The 21109-nt window shown below is 53.8% G+C and overlaps 5 protein-coding genes across 5 annotated transcripts; 2 read left to right on the top strand and 3 right to left on the bottom strand.

The window, feature by feature from the left end:
* Positions 1-365: 365 nt before the first annotated feature.
* Positions 366-1464, bottom strand: J4E93_007429 (uncharacterized protein; the record flags this gene model as incomplete). Its single annotated transcript, XM_049345337.1, has 2 exons — positions 366-1432; positions 1461-1464. The coding sequence occupies 2 exons, from the start codon at positions 1462-1464 to the stop codon at positions 366-368; spliced, it is 1071 nt and encodes a 356-aa protein (XP_049197567.1).
* Positions 1465-3515: 2051 nt separating this feature from the next.
* GRS1 (Glycine--tRNA ligase 1, mitochondrial) lies at positions 3516-5642 on the bottom strand (the record flags this gene model as incomplete). Its single annotated transcript, XM_049345336.1, has 4 exons — positions 3516-3731; positions 3783-4001; positions 4051-5520; positions 5574-5642. The coding sequence occupies 4 exons, from the start codon at positions 5640-5642 to the stop codon at positions 3516-3518; spliced, it is 1974 nt and encodes a 657-aa protein (XP_049197566.1).
* Positions 5643-8188: 2546 nt separating this feature from the next.
* Positions 8189-9863, bottom strand: J4E93_007427 (uncharacterized protein; the record flags this gene model as incomplete). Its single annotated transcript, XM_049345335.1, has 2 exons — positions 8189-9226; positions 9396-9863. 2 exons carry the CDS (start codon positions 9861-9863, stop codon positions 8189-8191), a joined length of 1506 nt encoding a protein of 501 aa, XP_049197565.1.
* Positions 9864-10300: 437 nt separating this feature from the next.
* Positions 10301-10598, top strand: J4E93_007426 (uncharacterized protein; the record flags this gene model as incomplete). Its single annotated transcript, XM_049345334.1, has 2 exons — positions 10301-10392; positions 10445-10598. 2 exons carry the CDS (start codon positions 10301-10303, stop codon positions 10596-10598), a joined length of 246 nt encoding a protein of 81 aa, XP_049197564.1.
* Positions 10599-18417: 7819 nt separating this feature from the next.
* Positions 18418-20688, top strand: J4E93_007425 (uncharacterized protein; the record flags this gene model as incomplete). Its single annotated transcript, XM_049345333.1, has 2 exons — positions 18418-18640; positions 18692-20688. 2 exons carry the CDS (start codon positions 18418-18420, stop codon positions 20686-20688), a joined length of 2220 nt encoding a protein of 739 aa, XP_049197563.1.
* Positions 20689-21109: the final 421 nt, after the last annotated feature.

Here is a 21109-nt window from a genome sequence, read left to right as displayed (position 1 = left end):
GCAAATGCGGACTTACGGCGTCGTTACTTGAATATATGTCATCGCTACGGCTCCACCTTCCGAACTTGATCGTTTCTGTACGACCAGCGTGCTTGCCGTGCTCGGCTGGAATGATGGGTGGTGACTTCCGTTTCCATCTTCCTTGGTAGTCCATCGATGCAAACTCAAATACTCAAGGACGAGTTCTGCAAAGTGAAAGCCCATTATGTCGGTGAGGTACGGTCAAGCGCGGTATCAGTCGATGTGCATTATAGCGGAGATGTTTTCTGCAAAGTAGTCGTGCCTCATGATACCGTGATCCAATCAACGTTACCACCTTCCTCAAAAATGCCAGTAACAACAAACACATCCGATCACTCCCGAGGTCACTTCTCCGCGTGCCAGCTTTTCCTAGCGGTAACCCACTTGAAGCTTGCACACCACCCCTCCACCTCCCCTCGTTCTGACCGCTCAACATAATCATGTATCTCTTGTTGCGCGACCAAGATATCAGCTCTCAACTCCTCCGCCGTCCAAACCCTCGTCTTACTTCCCCACTGCGTCAAGAGCCTCAAGCAAACCGGTTCAAACATCTCCATGCCAAGCACAAACATCATCTTGCCAAGCGATCGCTGCGCTTCGTCTTTTGGCCATTGTCCGACCGGCACGTTGACTTGGGTCGTTTGGACGTCTTCGAAGCCTGCTTCTTCGAGATAGGTGTGGTGCATGTAGAAGAGGCCGAGTGGACGGCCAGATTTAAACGATGCTTCCATGAACGCCACGTAGAGTTTCCGTAGGGTAGGCATGGGTATGTTTGCTGCTGTGATCTCCCCTGGGCCCATGGGCACTTGGCCGAGATCCCAATCTGCGAGTTCAATACATCCACCGGGTGAAAGGCTCTTGTAGATCTCGGCATATACGTCTTCCCAGTGCGTAAAAGAGCCCTTCATGTTTCGTAGATGTATGAGCTCAAAGGAGTCGCTAAAGTGCCAGCCAGGTTCAGGCTGAGGGGTAAGTGTTGAGAGATCAATAGTCAAATGCTCCTCGGGCGTAGGCTCCCTTCCTTGCTGACTGAGATCGACCGTTGACTTGGGCTTCCTCAGCGCGTCAATGGGAGTCCGATTAGCCAATTCATTGGCTAGATCTAGAGTAGCGAGCTGGTTGATCAGCTGGTCGACATCCATCTCTTTTCCCCAGACGTCAAGGTCGTCCAGCTCCCATGTCACCCTGGCATCGCCCAACGTGGCTTCGGTGGTGTCTATATCCCATTCCGTCATGTCAATTCCGACAACCTCCGCGTGCGGGTATTGACGCGCCATGGCAACAGCCCAGTGACCTGGTCCAGTGCCCAAGTCGAGTATTCTTCGGGTAGTAGGCAATAATTTCGCAGTGGTAAGCTTGCCATGAAGTGCTCGGACGAAGATTTCATGCTGTAGCGACAGACGATCCTGCTCTACGAAGTCGTTATGCTGCTTGTATACGCATGGTAGGTAGTACGTTTCATTGCCGTACGTTCGTCCATTTTCATGGAAATATTCTAGATCATCGGAAGCTAATGTGCGGACAGAGCGACTGTCGACATAAGCGTCAGCTTTGTACACCGTGCGATGGTATTTGGTGGGTGATCACCGGTAAGGCTACAGCAATCGTTGTTGATCCTTGGAGACTGCCGAGTGGATCTACCCAGGTGCCCCAACGACCACGTCACAACGCAGAGTGGCAAATAACTGCAAGAACAGAAGATAGCAACGTACTTAGACTCGATCGACGAGATACTCTCCGAGTCAGCCCGTCGGCGTTTGAGTGGAGCGCCTGTGAGAGGGGCAACCACGTCGCCGGGTGGTGGCTGTCCCTCGTCCATGGTCTCGGAAAGCCGATGCAAAAGATCTGACAGTTCTCGTTAAACAAATAAGACAAGAATGATAGGTAGACGGAAGAAGTAGAAATCATTCGTCTCTTGGGTATGTGCTGCATCCGTAGTACCCTAGCAAATGGGTGCTAAAAGCTGAGGTTCTGCATGCTAAGCGATGGTCGCTTGATGCTGGGGGCGCGTGGGTACTGCGTATACGGTCTACATGTGCTGGACCGTAAACGGAAACGGGCGACTTACGGCGAGAAGATCTGCAGGCGGTAGAGGAAATCGCGCTATGTGGGTGACTGACGCGATAGTTGATGGTACGCGGGCGACCGACGTAGACGTGTTGCAGCACGTTAGTAAGAGGTGGTCAGGACCGCCAATACCTCTGGTTGCTAAGAATTAGGCCTCGACCGATGCTCATAAGACTCTGAACAGCCACACGAACGGTACGCAGGCTCAGCTGCCGGCTGACTTCTAACCATGTTGGCTATGACACGGACGAATTACCAACCCAGCTTTAGACAGCAGGCTATCTATGTTCGACCTTCGGGCGGAATGATTGACGAAGGGATGCGCTGATACTGAGTCCACCCGTTGGCGACATGAATGCGTCCATCGCTATGTTACAACGCAATCTCCGGTTCGTGCTACGTGTTCGCAGGTATTAGCGCGTAAGAACCCAGACCCTGCTGCCGGCTTGCAGCATGTCACAAAAGGTCGTAGCACAAGTCCAGAACCAAAATGAAGCAGCCTCTTGCTGATACTACCGCGGAGAGCAGAGTCCTAGACGTCTCAGCTGGGCTCTAGGCACAGACTTTTGGCGCCGGGCTTTTTGACGGTGCGGCCATGCTACCGGCGCCAGCGGAGCGGATCCAGTAGATCGTCAACCGGACTGCCGGGAGTGAATGCACTATCTTGTAGCTTTTTAAACAATGTGTAGAGCACATTTGCTTCGAGGCCTTTTGCTTTACTTCGTCTCACACCATCCTCCTCGGAGACTTTTCTCACCTAGCACGCAGAGGAGTAAGGTCGACGCGGACGAGTCATTGCTAGTCACGTTTGATCCTAGCAGATGCAGCGGGTGTCGCCCGATGTACGAACCAGAAAATCGACGGGTTGGCGACCAGGGATGCCGGGGTATCAAGCTGCTGGTGCTGGTAGGAGTAATCTATCTTTTGTCTCCATCAAAAACCATACACAGCAAGTGATAGACAGCAATGACCGACCAGCCTATCGAGGAGCATTCCAGCTGTGAAGTCGGTCGGTCGATCCTGCAGTATACGGGAAAGGTGCCGGACAACCCGGATCCCGGGAGGTGCAACCAGAGTGAGGCTGATTTGCAGGCCCCCTACTCTTTCTGATGCGCATCCGTGCCGCGTCCATGTGCCCGAGGTTAGGAGATTTACATAGCGGGCCAAAGTAAGCAGGAGAGTTGTCTGTGAAGAAAAAGGTGAGATTGAAAGGTGGTGCGAAGTGCGGTGTGCTAAAGTACTGAACGCACAGTTGCGGCGCAGGCGAATTACACATCACGGTGTGATACACGGAAGGAGCGAGCGACAACATTGGCAGGCGGAATATGCTGGAGTTTTCCGATTCAATGTCAATGTGACGTCAATTCTAATACATAGGCTACGTTTCTCATTAGGACGCAGTTCTTCTACAGACATGCTCTATACAATCAGTCGACCTCTTGGCCCTCAAACTTGGGTAACCGTGCGGCAACATCTGACCAGCTCTCTTCACCCCTCACGATGTTCGCAACGGCCTGGGCAATCTCCTCTAGGCTTGCGCGCACTTGGCCAGTAGTGTCTCGGTCTCTGAGTGTGAATGTGTTGTCCTTGATGGACTGGAAGTCGACGGTGATGCCGAGAGGTGTACCAAGCTCATCGTTACGCTGGGACGTGTTAGACTCTGATCGAAACTACAGGGTAAATGGATTACTTACGGCATAGCGCTTGCCGATTGAGGCACCGGAAGCGTCGACGCGGTTGGAGACACCAATCTTCCGCAGTTTGTCCTTCAGTTTCCGTACAAACGGATCGAAGTCTGGGTTTGAGCTGAGCGGCACGATAAGTACCTTGGTAGGTGCGACGGCCGGAGGGAAGGACAGGACAGCCTTGGCTTCGTCGTCCTCACGGGTCCAGTAAACATGTTCACATAGAGCCTGGTTCAGTCAGCAAGGTATACATGGCTCTCAACGCATCGGTACTTACGTAGAATATACGGCCAATACCAAATGACGGCTCGATGACGTTTGGTGTGTATTCCCGTGTGTGTTCTACTCGGGTCTGCTTCGATATGGTGATGAGCTCCTTTGGTACCTCGACCTTGCCATCGCCAACTTCAGGAACGTCAATGACGATCTTGCCCTCCTTCTCTAGGTCTAGAGATAGCTTCTCACGGAGATCTTGCGACAGTGCTTCGATGGCCGCTTCGACAGTCTTACCATCCTTCTTGAAGGTGGGACCGAACTTCTTCTTGTCGAGTTGGCATTGCCACTCTTCAACCTTCTTTGGCTCCTTTAGTGTTTCACGGACAATCAGAGGTGCACCGGTCTTCTTCATGTGGACTGAGAGATCGTATGCGCTACGGTCAGCACAACCGACACACTCGATCCAGCCGTATGATGTGAGCAGCTCAGCGTCCCAGCAGTCGGCAGCGTAATGGGCCATTTCATTGGCCATGTGCTGTCTAAAACGAATCTTCTTTGGGTCGACGCCGAGCTTGAGCAAGAACAGCTGAATACGGGCCAAGAAGTAACCCAGTGTCTCGTTGTCGACCAGACCCGTCTCGACAGCCTTGCCAATCTTGGTGGTCTCAACAGTAGTCTTGCCTGAAAGCTGTACGTCCCGGTTGAGCAGCTCAAGCTCAACATCCTTGACCTCCTCGAAGCGTGGGTGTTTCTTGCCGCCCTCGGGGTCGACAAAGTGCTCGATCTCAGCCATTAGGAATTCTCGCACACGTAGCAGACCCTGTCGCGGGGAGATTTCGTTACGGAACGACTTGCCGATGGAGGCAGAGGCGAAGGGCATTTGCTGGTTGTTGTGGTCTAGCAACTTCTGGAAGTTGACGAACTGACCCTGGGCGGTCTCAGGACGCAGGTATGCGGGCAGATTGGATGAGGGGCCGATGGAGGTTTGGAACATAAGGTTGAATGCGACGGGCGGTAGGAGTTCGCCGTTGGTAGCGGGGTTCTTGATGTCGTACTTCTTCATGAGGAGGCCGAGCTCTTCGCCGTTGTAGTTGTCAATCTTGGCCAGCACCTCCTCGATCTCCCTGACCATGGAGTCCTCAAGCTTGACGGCCGAGATGTTCTTGACCTTCTTCTTTTTCTTCTTGGGATCCTCCTCCTCAGCCTCGACCTTCTGGCCGCGTGCCTCCTTGTCGCCCTTCAACCTGGCCTCGAGAACCTCTTCGACCAAGTGATCGGCTCGGAAGATCTCACCCGTCTTGGGGTCCTTGCACATCCAGTCGGCGAACTTGTCTACGTGACCGGAGGTCTTGAGGACCTCGTGTGTGGTGAGGATCGTGGGCTCGACCTTGAGCATATCCTCCTCGAGGACGAAATGCTCGCGCCATATGTCGACGATGTTGTCGGTGAGGGCAGAGCCGGGCGGGCCGTAATCGTAGAGGCCGGCGACACCACCGTAGATGTCGAACGAGGGCGCATAGAAGTATTTGTGCTACAATGGCTGTTGTTAGCATGACTGGGCAGTGTTTGGACAGTCGCACTCACCTTCATAAGCTGCTCGAAGGCAGCGCGCTCGAAGGGCTTGCCCTTGTGTGTCGTGGTATCGCTCGGCATGGCGACGTTCTTCCGCTGGGGCAGGGTGACCTTGTATCGCAAGAGGGGTGGTGTGGACGAGAAGTGCTTGGTGGGATGAGTCGGCGGAGGTGGGGCACGATATTGGACGGGCCTACGTAAAGGCAGACGCGCAGCAAGTTGGGGGACGCGCACTGGAATTAGGCGGCGCATATACTACGGCTCCTCTCTTGCATGCGACAAGAGAACACTAATGAGCGACGTGGTCTAATGTACAAAAGGCCTACAAACTTCGGGCACGGAAATCAAGAAAAGCGATGCTTCGAATCTCGACACGCCTGAGGCTCTGCTAATGTGTGGCGCGCCAAGATTGCGGAAAAGCACAGGCCGCGGCTCCACCGAAAAGTTGAGCAGCGCCGTCTTGCGAACTCGACGGCCAGTGCGACACACACCAGACCATACACTCCAATACGGACCAGTAACGTGACCTCGCTTCAACATGGCCTTCTCTAAGAGCCCCAATGTCGCCTCTGGGATCAAGCCCAAGAACAAACTGCGCAGACAGGCGGCGCATCTCTCCATCAAGAAGGCGCGCGAATCAGAAAAACGAGACGCAAGACTCCGTCGCAAGCGCGAGGAAGACAAGAACCCTGCGCTACGAGAGGAGCGGTTAGCACAAAACAAGCCTGCGACCATCGACGGCAAGCGAGTATGGGACGAGCCAGTCGGCGACGAAGAAGATGCGCTGGGTTGGGCCATTGATGTGGAGAGACTGGCAAAGAGGAGAAAGGTGGAGCAAGAGGAAGCAGCACAGAAGGATGGCGAGAATGGCGAAGACGGCGAGGAGGAGGGCATACTAGCGAAACTGAAGAAGCGCGACCAAAAAGCAGGCGGAGCCAACTCGGACGACAGCCAGGACGACGAAGCAGACAGCATGCTCGACGACTCCGAATCCGAGCCCTCTCTCAACTCCAACGATTCCGACCTAGACTCCGACGCCGCCTCTTCCAAACCCGGGAAACGCGCCTCCAGTCCCAGCGCCACATCCACAGCAACAAACCTCGAACTCTCGCCCGAATTCCTCAAGCAAAAGTTCCCCTCGATATTCAACCCGCGCACCGACGACCCCCAGATCCTCATCACAACCAGCATCAACTCGACGCTGCACAAAGAGGCCGAGATCCTCACCTCCCTCTTCCCCAACAGCACCTACATAAGACGGACCCAGCACGTCCACGCACACAAGTACAGCGTCAAGGAAATCGCCGGTTTCGCCAGCGCACGCGGCTACACAGCCCTCGTAATCCTCATGCAAGCCGAGCACGAGAAGAAGCCCGACGGCCTCGACATTGTCACCCTACCCGACGGACCGCATTTCCACTTCTCCCTCACAAACTGGGTCGAGGGAAAGAAGCTGCCCCGCCACGCAAACGACACCGGACACTACCCCGAGCTCATCCTGAATCAATTCAAAACTCCCCTCGGTATCCTCACAGCCCACCTCTTCCAGAACATGTTCCCTGCGAAACCAGAGTTGGAAGGGCGCCAGGTCCTCACGCTGCACAATCAGCGCGATTACATCTTCGTGAGGAGACATCGCTATGTGTTTAGGGATAAGCGCGAGACTGAGAAACCTATCGTGGGGTCGGATGGCAAGCCGCTTCCGGGTGTGGAGGATGTTAAAGTGGGTATGCAGGAGATTGGGTAAGTTTTACTTTATCTTCATATATATCATCAGGAGTAGACTGCTAACGTGAATGAACAGACCGAGGATGACACTCAAGCTCCGCAGGATAGATCGCGGTATCCAATTCAAGAGTGGCCAGGAGTGGCAGTGGAAGGGCCGCATGGAGAAGCAGAGGACAAGGTTCAACATGTAGATGTCCCACACTGGAGAACTCGTCTGCAACAATTTTTTTGCTTTGTTACAAGCAAATGCTATACTCTTTTGCACGATTCGTTGTTGATATCTATGCCAGCCCCGTGCTGGGAAGCGAACAGTACACTCAATATCTGTCACGCGCTTTTCTGTACAAGTGGTCGATGAATGCAAGAATAACATTGACCATACGATCTAGTACGGTCCGCACTTGCTACACACTAACCCGGGTATCGTACAATGCTATCCTACGCCAACCCGTCCGAGTCCCTTTTTAAACCACCCCAAGACGAGGATAACTACTCTCAAACATGTGATCCGCCCTCATCGTTCAAGCACTATGTGGCACGCCCATGTTGCCGCCACCCCGATAGCCAGTCCAAGAATGACCTCCGCGACCGCGATGATTAGAGGGACCAGATGAGTGACTGTTGTGCGATCGGCCACGACGATGCCGTCTCAAAACAGGGTTTTCGGGATAGTAATATCCCTCATGCCAATGGCCACTGGGTAAGCGATTGTGTGGCTGACGAACAAGGCTCAGCCTTAGAAAGGCATTTTCGGGATACTATCTTCCTTTGCAAAAATGGCCACCGGCACCATGCGAATTGTTGCCTGGCAGAAACTCGCTGTATGACAAGTCACCACGGCCTGGGCTCAGAAGGGGAGATTTGGAAGACTCTCCTTCATTCCGCAAATGGCCACTATCCTACTTGTTGCCGTAGCCGCCGTATCCGCCCGGGGTCATCATGCCTGTGGGTCCAGGAGTATTCGACGCCAAACCAGCTGGGTGGTTTGTGGGTGTGCTTGGGCCGTCGACGCCGTGCCTTGCGTTTCCGGGATAGAAGGTGTTGTTAACACCTTGTTGGAAGCCTGTTAAGCCTTGCGAAGCCCCCTGTGCGGCAATGACAGCTTGTTGCGCTGTTGCGCTGGCTGGTGGTCCGACACCAGTGAGACCCCACATGTGGCCGCTCATCTCGTCGGGAATGGTTCCGTCGAAGATCTTCTTCTTCATGTCCCAGAAAACGACACCTGTCAGCCATGCGTCGGATCCTGCTGTATGTGAGTTGCCCACACGCTGGCAACCGAGCTCATCGGCGAGATCTTGAAGGCCGGACTTTGTGCCTAGATTGTTGAGTATATTGGTCGCAGTCGATCCGATAACGCCGCGCCGAACAAGGTTGTTCGCATGTCGCCAAAGGTACTTGACATCGAGTAACTTGGGGAAGAAGACATTGACGAGCTTGCGGTACGTATCCTCATCCTCGGGTAGCGATTGTGAGGTGAGCATCTTGAGCATGTATGCGAAGTCGTAACCACTATGAAACGATATCCAGTTGACATCTTCCGACAGAGTCATGCCCGACGTGGTGAGTAATGAACCAAACTCGACAGGGTCGATGCCTAGCTCCTTGTGCTTTTCGAAATCGGCGCCAGACTTCTTAAGCATCTGTATTGACTCCTCGTTGTACATGTCATCTTCGAGGGAGAACTGGAAGTTGAAGGACCATGTGCATGGGCAGACGACGATGTTGTTTGCATGTCGCTGCAACGATTTTGGCTTGTAGTTTAGGTCTGTAATGTCGAGATGCGATGGCGGGATGTCGCCTTGTACGTTGAAGAGGGTGACGCCGAGTTGGATGATCTTGAGCAAGTCGACGTTGCAGCGCACGGTCTGGTAGTGATATGAGGCTTTTGAGTTGAAGTCTCCGATAGGCCGCGCGACAACACCGGGGAACTCGGTGTCCTATTCAAAGAGTGAGCAACAAGTCCATGGAGGGAAGGGAGAGGTAGAATGGAAACTACCCCATCAAAAGAAGACGTCGCGCCACCGTTGACAGCTGACTTTACACGCATCAGACAAAGCTCCCAAGCAAGAGCTGTCCGACCGGCTGGTGGAAAAATGGTATACTGACCATGCTGATGTAGGGGTACTGATCGATGAGCGAGCGTAGCATGTCCATCTCCTGGTGCAGATTCGACCGCCAGACTTCCCGTATCCGCTGTCCTGCAATGCCTTTAGCACCGTCCTGACCACGAGCAGCATTCTCTTGTATTTGCGCGCCGTGGGCAAATCTCATACGCGCTTCATGCCCGTCGAGTCCTGTGCCTCCGCCTGCCCCGCCAATTGCTGCTGCTGCCCCAAGCCCGGCGCCGCCCAGTCCACCACCCAGCGGTGCATTTGATTGGAAGCCGCCCTGGTGTTGGCCGAAGAGGTTCAGATTGTGTGCCTGGTTGCCGCCGCCGAAGCCTCCATGTTGCATGTTCTGCTGCTGGTGTTGCTGGTGCAGCGGTTGCTGTTGCTGCTGTGGTATTGGGCCCGAGAGATGCGCGAAGGGATTCGAGAGGTTGTGGCCGGGGAAGCGGCCCCCGTGAGGCGGCATTGTGAAGCTGCTGTAGTGGTTGCGACGATTCGCGTGTGCGTGGGTGAGGTGGATCCCGTGGATGTTCGAGCAGGTGACGGAATGATGGGTCTTCTTGGATGCCTAGATGAAGCTCGCGATAGTCGTGGAATATCCTCAGGCTGTACGAACGCGTCTGGGGTGGTGATAGCGATGGGGTGCGGGCGATGTGTGAATGGTGTGGGGAGAGCAACCGCAGTTGACGACGTGCGGAGGCCGTGCGTATGATCGCTCGCCGCCAAGACATGTCGAGATGCGACTGACGATGGTCCAGGAACCACCGACGCCAGCTTCCACAACCGCCTTGCCTCACACCAGCTGCTCACGAGGCTCATAGAGTACGTAAGCACACCATACGCGCTCAATTGATATGTTCTTCTCTGCGCGCAACAATTGCTGACTATGCCAGCTCCATCACCATGGCACCACGCCCCTCCATCACCGGCTTCGACCCCAAGAAGTTCGCCGCTGCCTCTGCGAACGGTACCAAGGGCGACCCATGGGCACGATAGTATGCTTTATATCACGGACATGCCCTATACCACACATACTTACCTTCCCAGTGAGCAATGGCGATACACCGGACCCTTCACCCGCTTCAACCGCTTCAAGGGCTCCTTCCCCGGCCTCGGCATAGCCACCGTTGCATTCGCTGGATACCTTGTTGCCGAGCAACTGTTCTTCGAGGATAAGGGCCACCACGAGGAGGGACACTAAGAGGTGGTGTTGAAAGGAAGCGCATACAGACAAGGGCGTACCGGTTGCTTCGGGCTTCGTTACTGCGGGATTGTATATATGGAATACCACACAGAACGAGCAAACAAAACTTTCATCATCTCCGGTTACCTTGTTAAGCTGCTGGATCGCCGATGGACGGCGACACATGACAGTGAAGTCTGGCTCAACAACAAGTCCAGCTGCCTTGGAAGTCTTCGCAGGAGATATCACAACAAGACACGGGTAATGATACGGACCAAACTGACCTCATCAGCTCGTCTATGTTCCGCCGTCGTGGTGAAGCCCACGGAAGCGTACTCCTCCCACTCGGCCAATTTATAGGACTAGGACAACGCGCTAACAATCGCAGGATGGACGCTGAGAAATCGAAATAATTTCATCAAGAAGACTATCGATCGCGCGATTTGTACCCGCAAATAGGCCAGAGCTTGCTGAATTCTGGAAATGTCGTGGAAGCAAAACGCTGCAGATATCCTGGACGTTACGCGAAGGATTCTATATACACAAACAGCCATATTATCCAATCTAGTGGTCTCGGTAGCAGCCGGGTTAGCTTGATATCACTCCTCAATCGGCGATCGATGTGTACGACTAGTCCTCTCCCTTTTTCTATCGCAGCAGGGGAGTTGTCTTCGAGACGGAGCTCATGACTTACCCTTATCAAAGAATGTGGTATATAGTGCGCATTGGTACACTTATGGCATATAACCTATAGCCCGAAGTTTCCCCAATGAGTACGTCAGCCTTACTTTCCACCCTGCGCTCACTTTCGGTCTTAGTATGCGAAGATCACCACTCCGGGCTCGAAGGACCATCAGTGCGAAGAAACCACGGCCTCACTCGCTTGCCCACAGCAAGGCGATCACGAGCGCCAGCAGCAAGCGAGCCATCGTCTCCCCGGCCTGTTCGTCCCAACAAGAAGACGGTCGTCAGCTCGTCCTCCACTTCCCGGCAGCCCCTCAGGTTCCCTGCGTTGGTAAGCAACAACGGCACACGAAGTACGCACATAGAAGACGTAAGTATACCCAACTGGAACCTGCCGCATCCCCGCCAGTGTCTCAGACGGCCAGACTCACCACTCGGCGCCACGCCGTACATCTAGAACTTGCATCTCAAAACCATATCGAACTCGTAAGCCCTCAGCGCTCTGATCTCAAACTCACCACACACTCGGGACACGGGAGATATGTTCACGACAGGGGAGGGGTAGGGTAGGTAGGGGGAGGCGAGGGCTCGTGTCAACGTCGAGAAAACGGAGCGAAAGCGATCATCCAGTCGGTGTAATACCACGGCTTCTCTTCGGTGCACGCGGACTCGCGCAACGGCGCGCACGTTTTTGTACATGCTGGCTGTCACTTCTGTCACTTTTTCGGCCTTGGGGAACGGCTTCATGTAGCCGCGTGTTCGATTGGGGTAATGTTTAGGTCGTAGATCTGTTGCTTGATTGGGAGGGTCAGCCCGTTTGCGGAAGTATGGTTGCGACGTGGTGCTTGGGATGTGCCGCGATCGGCGCGGCAGGCATACACGGAGTTGTAATATGGCATGATGGGCTCTGTTCAGAGCGTGTGCGGAGGTTAGGGGTGGTGTGGTCTTCGGCCGAATTGTAGGGTATGGCTGTTCACTGCTTGGCTTGACCACCACTCACGGTTTCAGCGCTACAAGCTTACCGCTTGGCCCTGGTTCGTGCAACAAGTTGATGAACAAGCAGACTGCGTTCTCGACGCGAGGTATACTTCATCGTGTCGTCTAGACTATCTGTCTCAGTAATACAGTGGCGGCAAAACAAAGTTGATAGAAGACCTCCTAGCACGGGCGAAGCGCAGGGTAGAATTGGTGTTCTGGAACCATCTTCTATGGTGCTTCTTCTCCCAAATCCACAGTTCTATCCTTCTCTCATGTAAAGATACATGCGTTGGCATGCAAGTCACCTGATTTCGATACGTAAAGCAAAACCATCCGGGCCATTTTGCTTATTCTTTCCGGCGACACGGTCTGGCCTGGATACGGTGTGCCAGCATTTCGATCGTACCTGCAGCTTGAGATTACCATCGTGCATGTTGCGATGCTTGCCTTGTTCGCAAACGAGATTAAGCTCGTATGGTGGCTTGTTGTATATATTTGCTTTTCTCTACTGCATGGACCAACGGCAGTTGCAGGCGTTACAGCAACATTAGTAAACTAGTCTCGATCCTTGCGGACTAGAAGGAGCGCTGATCTGTCATAGGATCTGTTCAAAGATGCACACGTTATATTTCTGTATTCGATTTGTTGGACGACGATGTCAAGTCATCGGATTTTGACTTCAGCATCCCGATGTAGGGCCTATTCGATGGAATGAGGTCAACAAGCAAAAGGCGGTCGGTACTTCAGCCCCGTTTGACTACAGTATTGTGTTATTCGGTGTGCGCGACATGCATGGCGTCTATACCCACATGGCTTTCAGGGTTATGAAAGATGACCCTTTTGGCCCCTCCCACACCTGCCCCTTCGAGGGACCAGCCGAAGAGGAATGTGCATCACGGGACCGCCGTGCGTCTAACGCTTTGACCAGTGATGAAATTTGCAGTTCACGCCACGGGGCGGCTCATAGTGGTGTTGGTGGCTCTTCGATCGCCAGCCGAAGGATTCTAATCCATGTTTCACGGCCCGTGAGCCACCAGCGCAACTCCTAAGAGATGAGCTGGGGATTGGGACAGAGAAGATGACATCGCTCTCTCTGTCGGTACTGTGGTGAAGAGCGAGACGGAATAATAGCAATTGGAAGACAGCCAACGAGGCGCCAATGGTACACACTCGGTGTTGGCTGGCGCATTCTCTGTCGGTTCTCACCACCCCATGACCCATGAGTGCTGCAAAGCACATGTACGATCGAAACCGGCATATGAACATAACAGAGTTCGTTTCTAGGGTTCCTCCGTTCCTGCCCAGCTGTTCACATCCCCCAATGGCAATTCATGGCTGTCAGAGACTGTTTGCATCCGAACTTGCTCGCAAGCCCAGAATTTAGGCGTCAACGAGAGGGTAAACAAGGTCCCTGGTCTCCTGAACCCGGGCTGGAGCTTTGTTGAACAGTGGTGGAGTTCCCGTCCATGCAGGTTACCCCTCTTTTTTTTTGCAAGTTGCCCATGGAGAAACAAGATGAAGAGCTGCATGAGTACTCCAAATGAGCCGCCCATAAGTTGTTGACTTCAGAATACGTGTATGACGAGACTATGTGAAAGACGTGCCGTGGCAGCGCTGCGAATCCATGTATCAAAGAAAATTCTGATGTTGCGTAAGGTTCAGGACTGCGGGCCGGAACTTAGACAGCCCGTTGAGAGCATTTTTGCATGGTGAGCTTGACGCCTCCATTCAAGATTCGAAGCTGACGGTCGTCTGGACCTCACAGTCGTTCCACGCTCACACCAAAGAGAGGCTAAAGTGAGGATTATCGATAGACTGCTGTACCTAAGCAGTGGTCGCTTACCAGATATGGGAGTCGCTCTTCAACCGACAACCAGGTACCTAGGTAGTTCTACCTGCAAGGACTTTGTTAGAGTTAAGCGAATCTCGCACCCCGACCGGAGCTTGACCGCGTTTTGGAGTACTCGCCGTCTGACCTATCAAGCTGATGGGACAGGTGCTCGTACTTTTGCATCTGCTGCTATCTCCACAAAAGGTGAGATAAAGTTCGATAGATCCGCCAGTGTCCCGTTGCATGAAAAGGCGAGAGCGTCTCTTGTTGAGACGGGTACGACTGTGGCTGCGTTTGCCCGCGTTGAACCACCGGGATGGAGGGATAGTATGTCCGCCAGTTGCCAAGGTCGGCAAGCGAGGACGCCACATTCACTCCATTGGTGGGATGGTTCTCAGTTCGGACTTATCCACTACAGACCACATCAGCAGTTGTAAAGAAAACACTGATACAGATGGCCTAAAACATTGAACATGAAACAAGAGTTACTGAATATCTTTCAGAGTCTTTCAAGAATTGGCTCCAGACGTTACAGGCAAATATGAAACGCGATATCGTCAGGGAAAGCCTAAGGTTCCGGGTCGATCTCCTACAGTTGTTGGAAATTCAGTACAGCGAGACCGTGGCTACCGCTGTCAATAGCCGTTGCATCCCGTACGCCTTAATGGTGAAACCAAAGTCTAAAGCCTAGCGAGGGCGGATCCGGAGGGCTTCCGAGTTGCTGTGTGCATCGGCTTTGTTGAACCCGCATTCGGCTTTGTAGCAGATGTTCTTCAGCTTGCAAATTGCCCTAGTTAAAGTTGAATTGGGGAAGACAACTAGGTGGGGCTCCAGCTAAAGTCTGCCGGTCGGACGAAAAGGGTTAGACGGCAGGAATTGCGACCTGCAGGTACAGGAAACAAGGTTCTAGCATGGACAGACCTCCGGAAGATGCAAACCTGGACGCGTCGCAGAAGAGGTACGAGTTGCACCGTCATTGCTCTTTGGCAGTGCCAGCATATTCCTGGAGAATGTCGAATTGGTTGCCCAATGCCTCGAAACGAATAGAAAGTGGAGCGAAGACGAACACCTATAATTGGACTCGATGAGGTAATTCATGTGTGCAAACGGTCTCCAAGAAAGCGGACTACGGCGCATGGATAGCCACCTGGGCGTGTGGATACACCGGTGAAGATTGTGTCCGGAGGTTCGGGCGCCGAGCCTAACACATAGGAGCCCGCTAGAGAGGTTCTCGTGAGGAGTAGCGCAGTTGTTATGCAGCCAACGTCATCTACACAACGGGGAGGCGACTGATAGGAGCAGCTCGTTGAAGCGCAGAGGAGTGGTGCGTAAGACGTGGGCCGCCGGTGCGTGGGAGCAGCAGCAAGGTGGAGGTACCGAATAGTTCTCGCCGATCTGTGGCCAGCCGCCAGCGACCACTGCAGGAACAAGGGGAACCACGCAGCGGCCAGGAACCACTGGGACTATCGAGACTAGAGACGTGTTCAGCTCCGTCGTCGGTGGGAGTTGGCGTGCACAGTCGTGTGCACAGCTGTTGTGATGGTGGAGGATGTTCCCGTGGACCTGCGGGCGTTCTTTCCAGTCCATGGACCTACTTAGGTAGGCATCCTTGGCACAACCACACACGTGAGCACGCTTTCACCTCCAGCCTCGGGGAAATCACAGGCCGACGACCGGCTACCCTCATGCATCTGCACAAGAACCTCAACGACGGCAACACCATCATCGGACATTTTGACATCAGTCGGTGTGCTCACATTGCGTCTATGCACCTGGTGTAGTAGCTGGAGGCCCACAACCCCCACACGGCTCACGCCTCAAGTATTGGATCTCATTACAGGCGCATTTCCCAAGAAGAAGAAAGCGTAGAGATAGGCGCTTGTCACACATGTTTGTGGAAATCTTGGATGGAGCCGTGGTACAGCGGCTGATGCGAGGGCCTACAGCCCTTACTGCTGTTGTACGCGACTGCATCACAGCATGATACGAGCAGAAGGACCGTGTTACAACACCGCCGTACCCAGAATCGTCGCAAGCTCAAGGCTATGCTACGCTGGCGGTGCGACTGCGCCAAGGTGGCGCTCTGTGCATGCTGAGTCTCTTGGGGACAGCCAGGAAGGCACACCAGAGGGGGGTCTCATAATTCACGATAGCCAGCACCCGGTCATCGCTGTCGTGGGGCTCTGAAACATGTTTGGAACCTACCGGGCCCGAGACATCACCACATGGACTTTGACCTCGACGAGGGCTGTTCGCGATTTCAGATCGATCCGCCCACGAGCCCTGTGTAGATTGAGACGTCTGAGTGAGGCGGGGTATCGAGTCCTTAGACACATCGTCGGCCACGGTAGGGGCTCTCTTCGGTTGTTTCAGGTTCCGCCGTCTCACGAGCGAAGATCTGCAGATGGGACGATGCTCTAGCCTCTCGTCTTCTGCTCGGACGCTTATCGCGATCCCTTTCTGACAGTTTGATTGTTCCGCGCCAGTACACGACGACGACATGCGTCAATACTTAGAGTTGCGCTTCTTGTCGACAAGCTTAGCCACAGCTCCAGTCCAAAGTGGCAGACATGTTGATGCTTAGGCCTTATGCATACCCATGTGCCCGCAGCACCAGGCCTAACCCTGCAAGCATTTGCGCCGTGCCCGCCTGAAATCGCGAACCGGCATATTCGGCACTAACAGCACAAATGCTGTACGTAGCTGCCAAAATCATACTCTCCCCGACTGAGGATACCCGCTCGTATTGTCAGCACAGTTTTACGCGTGCTGTGTTACTACAGGTTTGTTGTCCGCGAACACAGCAGTGGGAGCTTACCGACCCCAGCCACGACACGTCTTTCGACGCGTTGCCAAATCCTCTCGGATGCACAACAACATACGGCCGACATTCCAAGCAAATTGGACCTCAAGGCCTCGTAGCATAGCGGGCCTGGACGTGGTCAGAGCAGATATGCAGCAGATTTAACCGTTTATTTCGCTGCAACGTCCAATCAGCGCTCGCTACATCTGCCCCTGCAACGTTATATTGCGCAGGCCGACCTGTCGGGCCGCGTTCACTTGCGCGCTCATCGTCAGTGGCTCACGAGCCTGGTGAAGTCGGGCATCCCCCGTCTCCTGCACCCCTGTTTCCGTCATCCCCCAGCCACTAACAGATGCTCAGGCGCCGTCGCTCAGCGGCAGATACCCATGTCTTTCTCTCCTGCTGGCGCGCAGCGAGCCCTGTCCTTGCTCATCCTGGATGTCACTAACCTGGTGGAGCACACTGAGCACCTTCCATCTTCTCCACATACTCTCCGCTGCTCGTCCAAGCCGGCCATGTTCCTACATAGTGAGATCATCCCTACATTTGCTGTTACTTTGCCGGCCACAAAGCTTCTTGTTCCCGTGTCACGGCATGCAATACTGCGGCATATGCCAATGATCGCTCTCCAGCAACTACAATCCTTACTCGAATCTTTGCTCAGCTACCTGGACCGTCCACCACTCCCTCTTATTCGCAACCACCGCTTGTCTCACTTCGGTCTGTGCAGTTCGCCAACCTTTACTCGACCCTAACTCCTTGACCGCACCCTCGTGTTATTCCCACACGGAGGGCAGAACCCCTTCATCAGCCGTTGCCCTGCAGTGGTCCGTGTTCAGGCTCTTACGTTCTCTCCTCCCCTGCAAATAAGTTGTCTACTTGACCAGGTACGCATATATTACTTTGGTTGCTATTGCATCTCAACTATACCTTTACCCTCATTTGGCACGCCTGGATCCTAGCCTTGGCCCAAGTTCAGTCATCTCGCCTCGTCCAACCTCGATCCCTCCAACTCAGGTCTTGTTTACCAATGGCAAGTCGTTCGCGTACATCACTAACGCCTCCAGCAGGCGTATAACCCGGGCATTTGAACTCACAACATCCGAGCTCGCGTGCGCGCGACAGGTTTCCCCAGATCATCTCGTCAACTTCAATGGTTGTTGCCATAACTACATCTGCCGGCCACTTGTGGGGACCTGCACACGCCATACTAGCATTGCTCGGTTCGCGTTGCTTGCGTTAGGCTTTATTATTCTGGGGTTCGTTCAGGCTCTCAAGCCATGTTTTCGTTCCATAAAACCGATGCCTCCCGGTCTCGACAGTCATCCGTCGACTCTCAGGCCATTGGGCCTACCATTCCTACCGCAAGTTCAGACTTTTGGTCAGAGCAGTACCCTACGCATTCAACTCATCCTGGCATGCATTCGCCCGAGCAACACAGAGCCCATCCGGCCAGACGAAGTTCCGTGTTTAACCTACGGTCTAGAAGCAACACTGCGACATCTATGACCCCTTCGCTATTGTCTCTCAGCCATTCCGAGATGGCTGACCATGAGGCTTCATGGCATGGCTCACCACCTGGACATCGACACACCAGCAACAAGAGTCATAAGGAGTCTACTGGATCTAGGAGATCGTTGTTCCGCGGGAAGAAGGGCAAGAGGCTGAGCGAGACGCCCATGATAAACGTCGATGAGTTCGAAGGGGACGTCAGCGAAAGACGATCATCAATCTTACGGAAAGGCAAAAGAAGCGAGGATCCTAGTGAGTAATTGTCTTCCCTGGTGCAAGGCCCTCTGCTTATCGTGACAATAGGTACGAGTCTGATTAGCCGGATCTCGAGCCCATTCGACTTTCAGCACCTTTCTCACACCGACCGACATCAAATAGCTGCTCTCGAACAGCAGTTGCCTGTCACACCATCCGATGACGTCCATTTCAGGAACTTCTCTTCTGAAAACCTGGCAAATAGAGAAGAGAGATCCACGTCTGCTCTAGGCTTCAACTCTCCCCCTCGCAGCCCAGAACCTCGTCACGATTCCGAAACCGTCCCCCACTTCCCAATATCGCGACGACCCCTTCGCCTAGCCCGATCTATAGAGAGCTTCTCTCAACCTAGCCCTCGGAAACATACGCACACATCGTCGATACAGTCGCCTCATCTTCCCCTAGGACCTGCCTTCGGTACACCTGAGTTCGCGTACGAAGAGCCTGCTTCTGGTCCGCGTAGGTTGTCGCGGTCAAAGCGAGAGTCAGGTATCTGGGACTCATTTGCCCTCTCTGCTGTGTCCACCCCGGACATACTACCTGAGATATCAGAAGATTCATACTTTGGCCATGCGGTCACGACGCCTGATGATTCAGCCATTCACGCAACCACACCGCCTTCCTTTAGTCCTAGCCTCGCAGATGTTGTCGAGGAACCAGAAAGATTCGTTAGCCCAAGACCTGCACCACAGCCTCCAGTCAAGTCCCCGACTTCGCCGAGATCGCCTTACTTTGGATCGTTTTCCTTCCAAAATCCGCGATCTCCCGTTACCTCTAGATCGCAGGGTAGAGGTCAGTCCCCTGCTTCACCGAGGGCTGAGCCTTCAGCCTCGCGACCCTCATCGCAAATGTCTGACACGCTGGGCTCATTTGGCATGCCGAGGAGGATGTCCGTTCGAAAACCTTATCAGCGTCGCCAATCAAACACATGGCGCGCAATAGAGGAGTCATGGGAAGAAGACGTCGACTATATCTACGACAACGCTCTAGAAGCTGACTGTGACTTCGAATGGGATCGAGTATCTGATGATGGTGTTCGCTGTTGTGACACTCCTTCTGCTGAGCAAGCCAATCGTCGCAACTCCAGAATCACGTCTGCTGATCGAGAGCGTTTCGCCTCTGACAATTTCCGCTCATCTTTGCTGGTTCCCAGCACAGCGAATGTGCCAGAACTGGTCCCGACTTCTGCGATATCCACATCCACCCTTAGCACTGGCCTGCCACCGACACCCTCAGGATTCTTCCACGCCAACCGTTTCAGCGGCGACACTGGCTTTATACTAAGCCCTTCTCTTCTTGTCCCCCAGGAATACAAGGATACACGAGAAGTCACATATGAGGACTTGCTTGACGAGTACGCCGCGTCCGACCGCCACTTTCCAATGCTCGATGCCGGTCGAAGCACGACTAGCTCGGCACGTAGCAGTCACGTCCGACTAAGTAGGCGCAGCTCTTATGACAGCAGCCTCATGTCCTCTTCTCAGAGCTGCGGTCTCTGGAGCTCCCCTGTGAGGCGCTCGGCAAGCTCTGCCGGAAGTGTCCCAGAGCTGATCCCGTCCCGTCGTAGCCGCAAGTCGCTTGGCTTCAGTCTTGCAGCTGATCAGTTCTCAGAGCAGATTGCGTTCCTTAACGAAGACAAAGAGGACGATGACATTACGCCACCAGGGCGTACCCTGGAAGGGCGAACATTCTTCGCTTCAGACGACGAAGCGCCTCAAGAGGAGGAGCAATCTCGCAGCTCCGTTGAGACCGAGCTCAGAGCCTCGCTTGATTTGGCGCGACGTGGCTCACAGCGTGCCAATCACTCTACTGTCGAAGAGGAGCTTAAGTCTTCACTCGACCTTGCGCGCCAAGGGTCGCAGCGTTCCACTCGTGCACCAGCGCGCCAGCACAAACCCGCCCTGTCTGAAGGTGCCGCCAAGCTCCTTTCCGTCTCTGCTCCGAAGGAGGATCAGTCAACCAAGCTACGCAACCGCGCAGCGACCACCGCGCAGTCTCGCTCCCCTATGTTGTCTCTCTTCCCAACACCCCCACGCAACATATAAAACACTTCGCAGATGGCAATCAAGCCACGACCATCAGCGACCTCACCCACGACGCACATAATAACTTCATCCACCCCGCGTCCCTGAATCGAAGCCCAGGAGGCTCATGAAGCATGGCTGGCTATGCTTCATGTCACGCTATCAACGACACACAATTGCATTCGATGTATATATTGACGAGTCATGTTCTCTCCCATCTTACATATTTACTAACAGTCTCATCATTGACGGAAGACTAAAAGTCGGAAGGTCTCTTTTTAGTCTCGCGCATTTCGGGTCCCCTTGCGTCAGCTTTTCACCAGCTCGCTTGCATGCATTTTTTCGGCGCACCTTTGTCTCATTACATAGATCTATCTTGCCATATCCGCGCACAAATTATCTCCTATGTTACAGAGGAGAGGAAACTTTCGCAAAGAGCGCG

Source organism: Alternaria ventricosa (genome assembly GCF_023758065.1).
Source record: "Alternaria ventricosa strain BMP 2768 chromosome Unknown scaffold_13, whole genome shotgun sequence".
NCBI lineage: Eukaryota > Fungi > Ascomycota > Dothideomycetes > Pleosporales > Pleosporaceae > Alternaria > Alternaria ventricosa.
The sequence above is the reverse complement of the archived record's forward strand: the minus strand, read 5'-3'. Positions and strand labels throughout refer to the sequence as shown.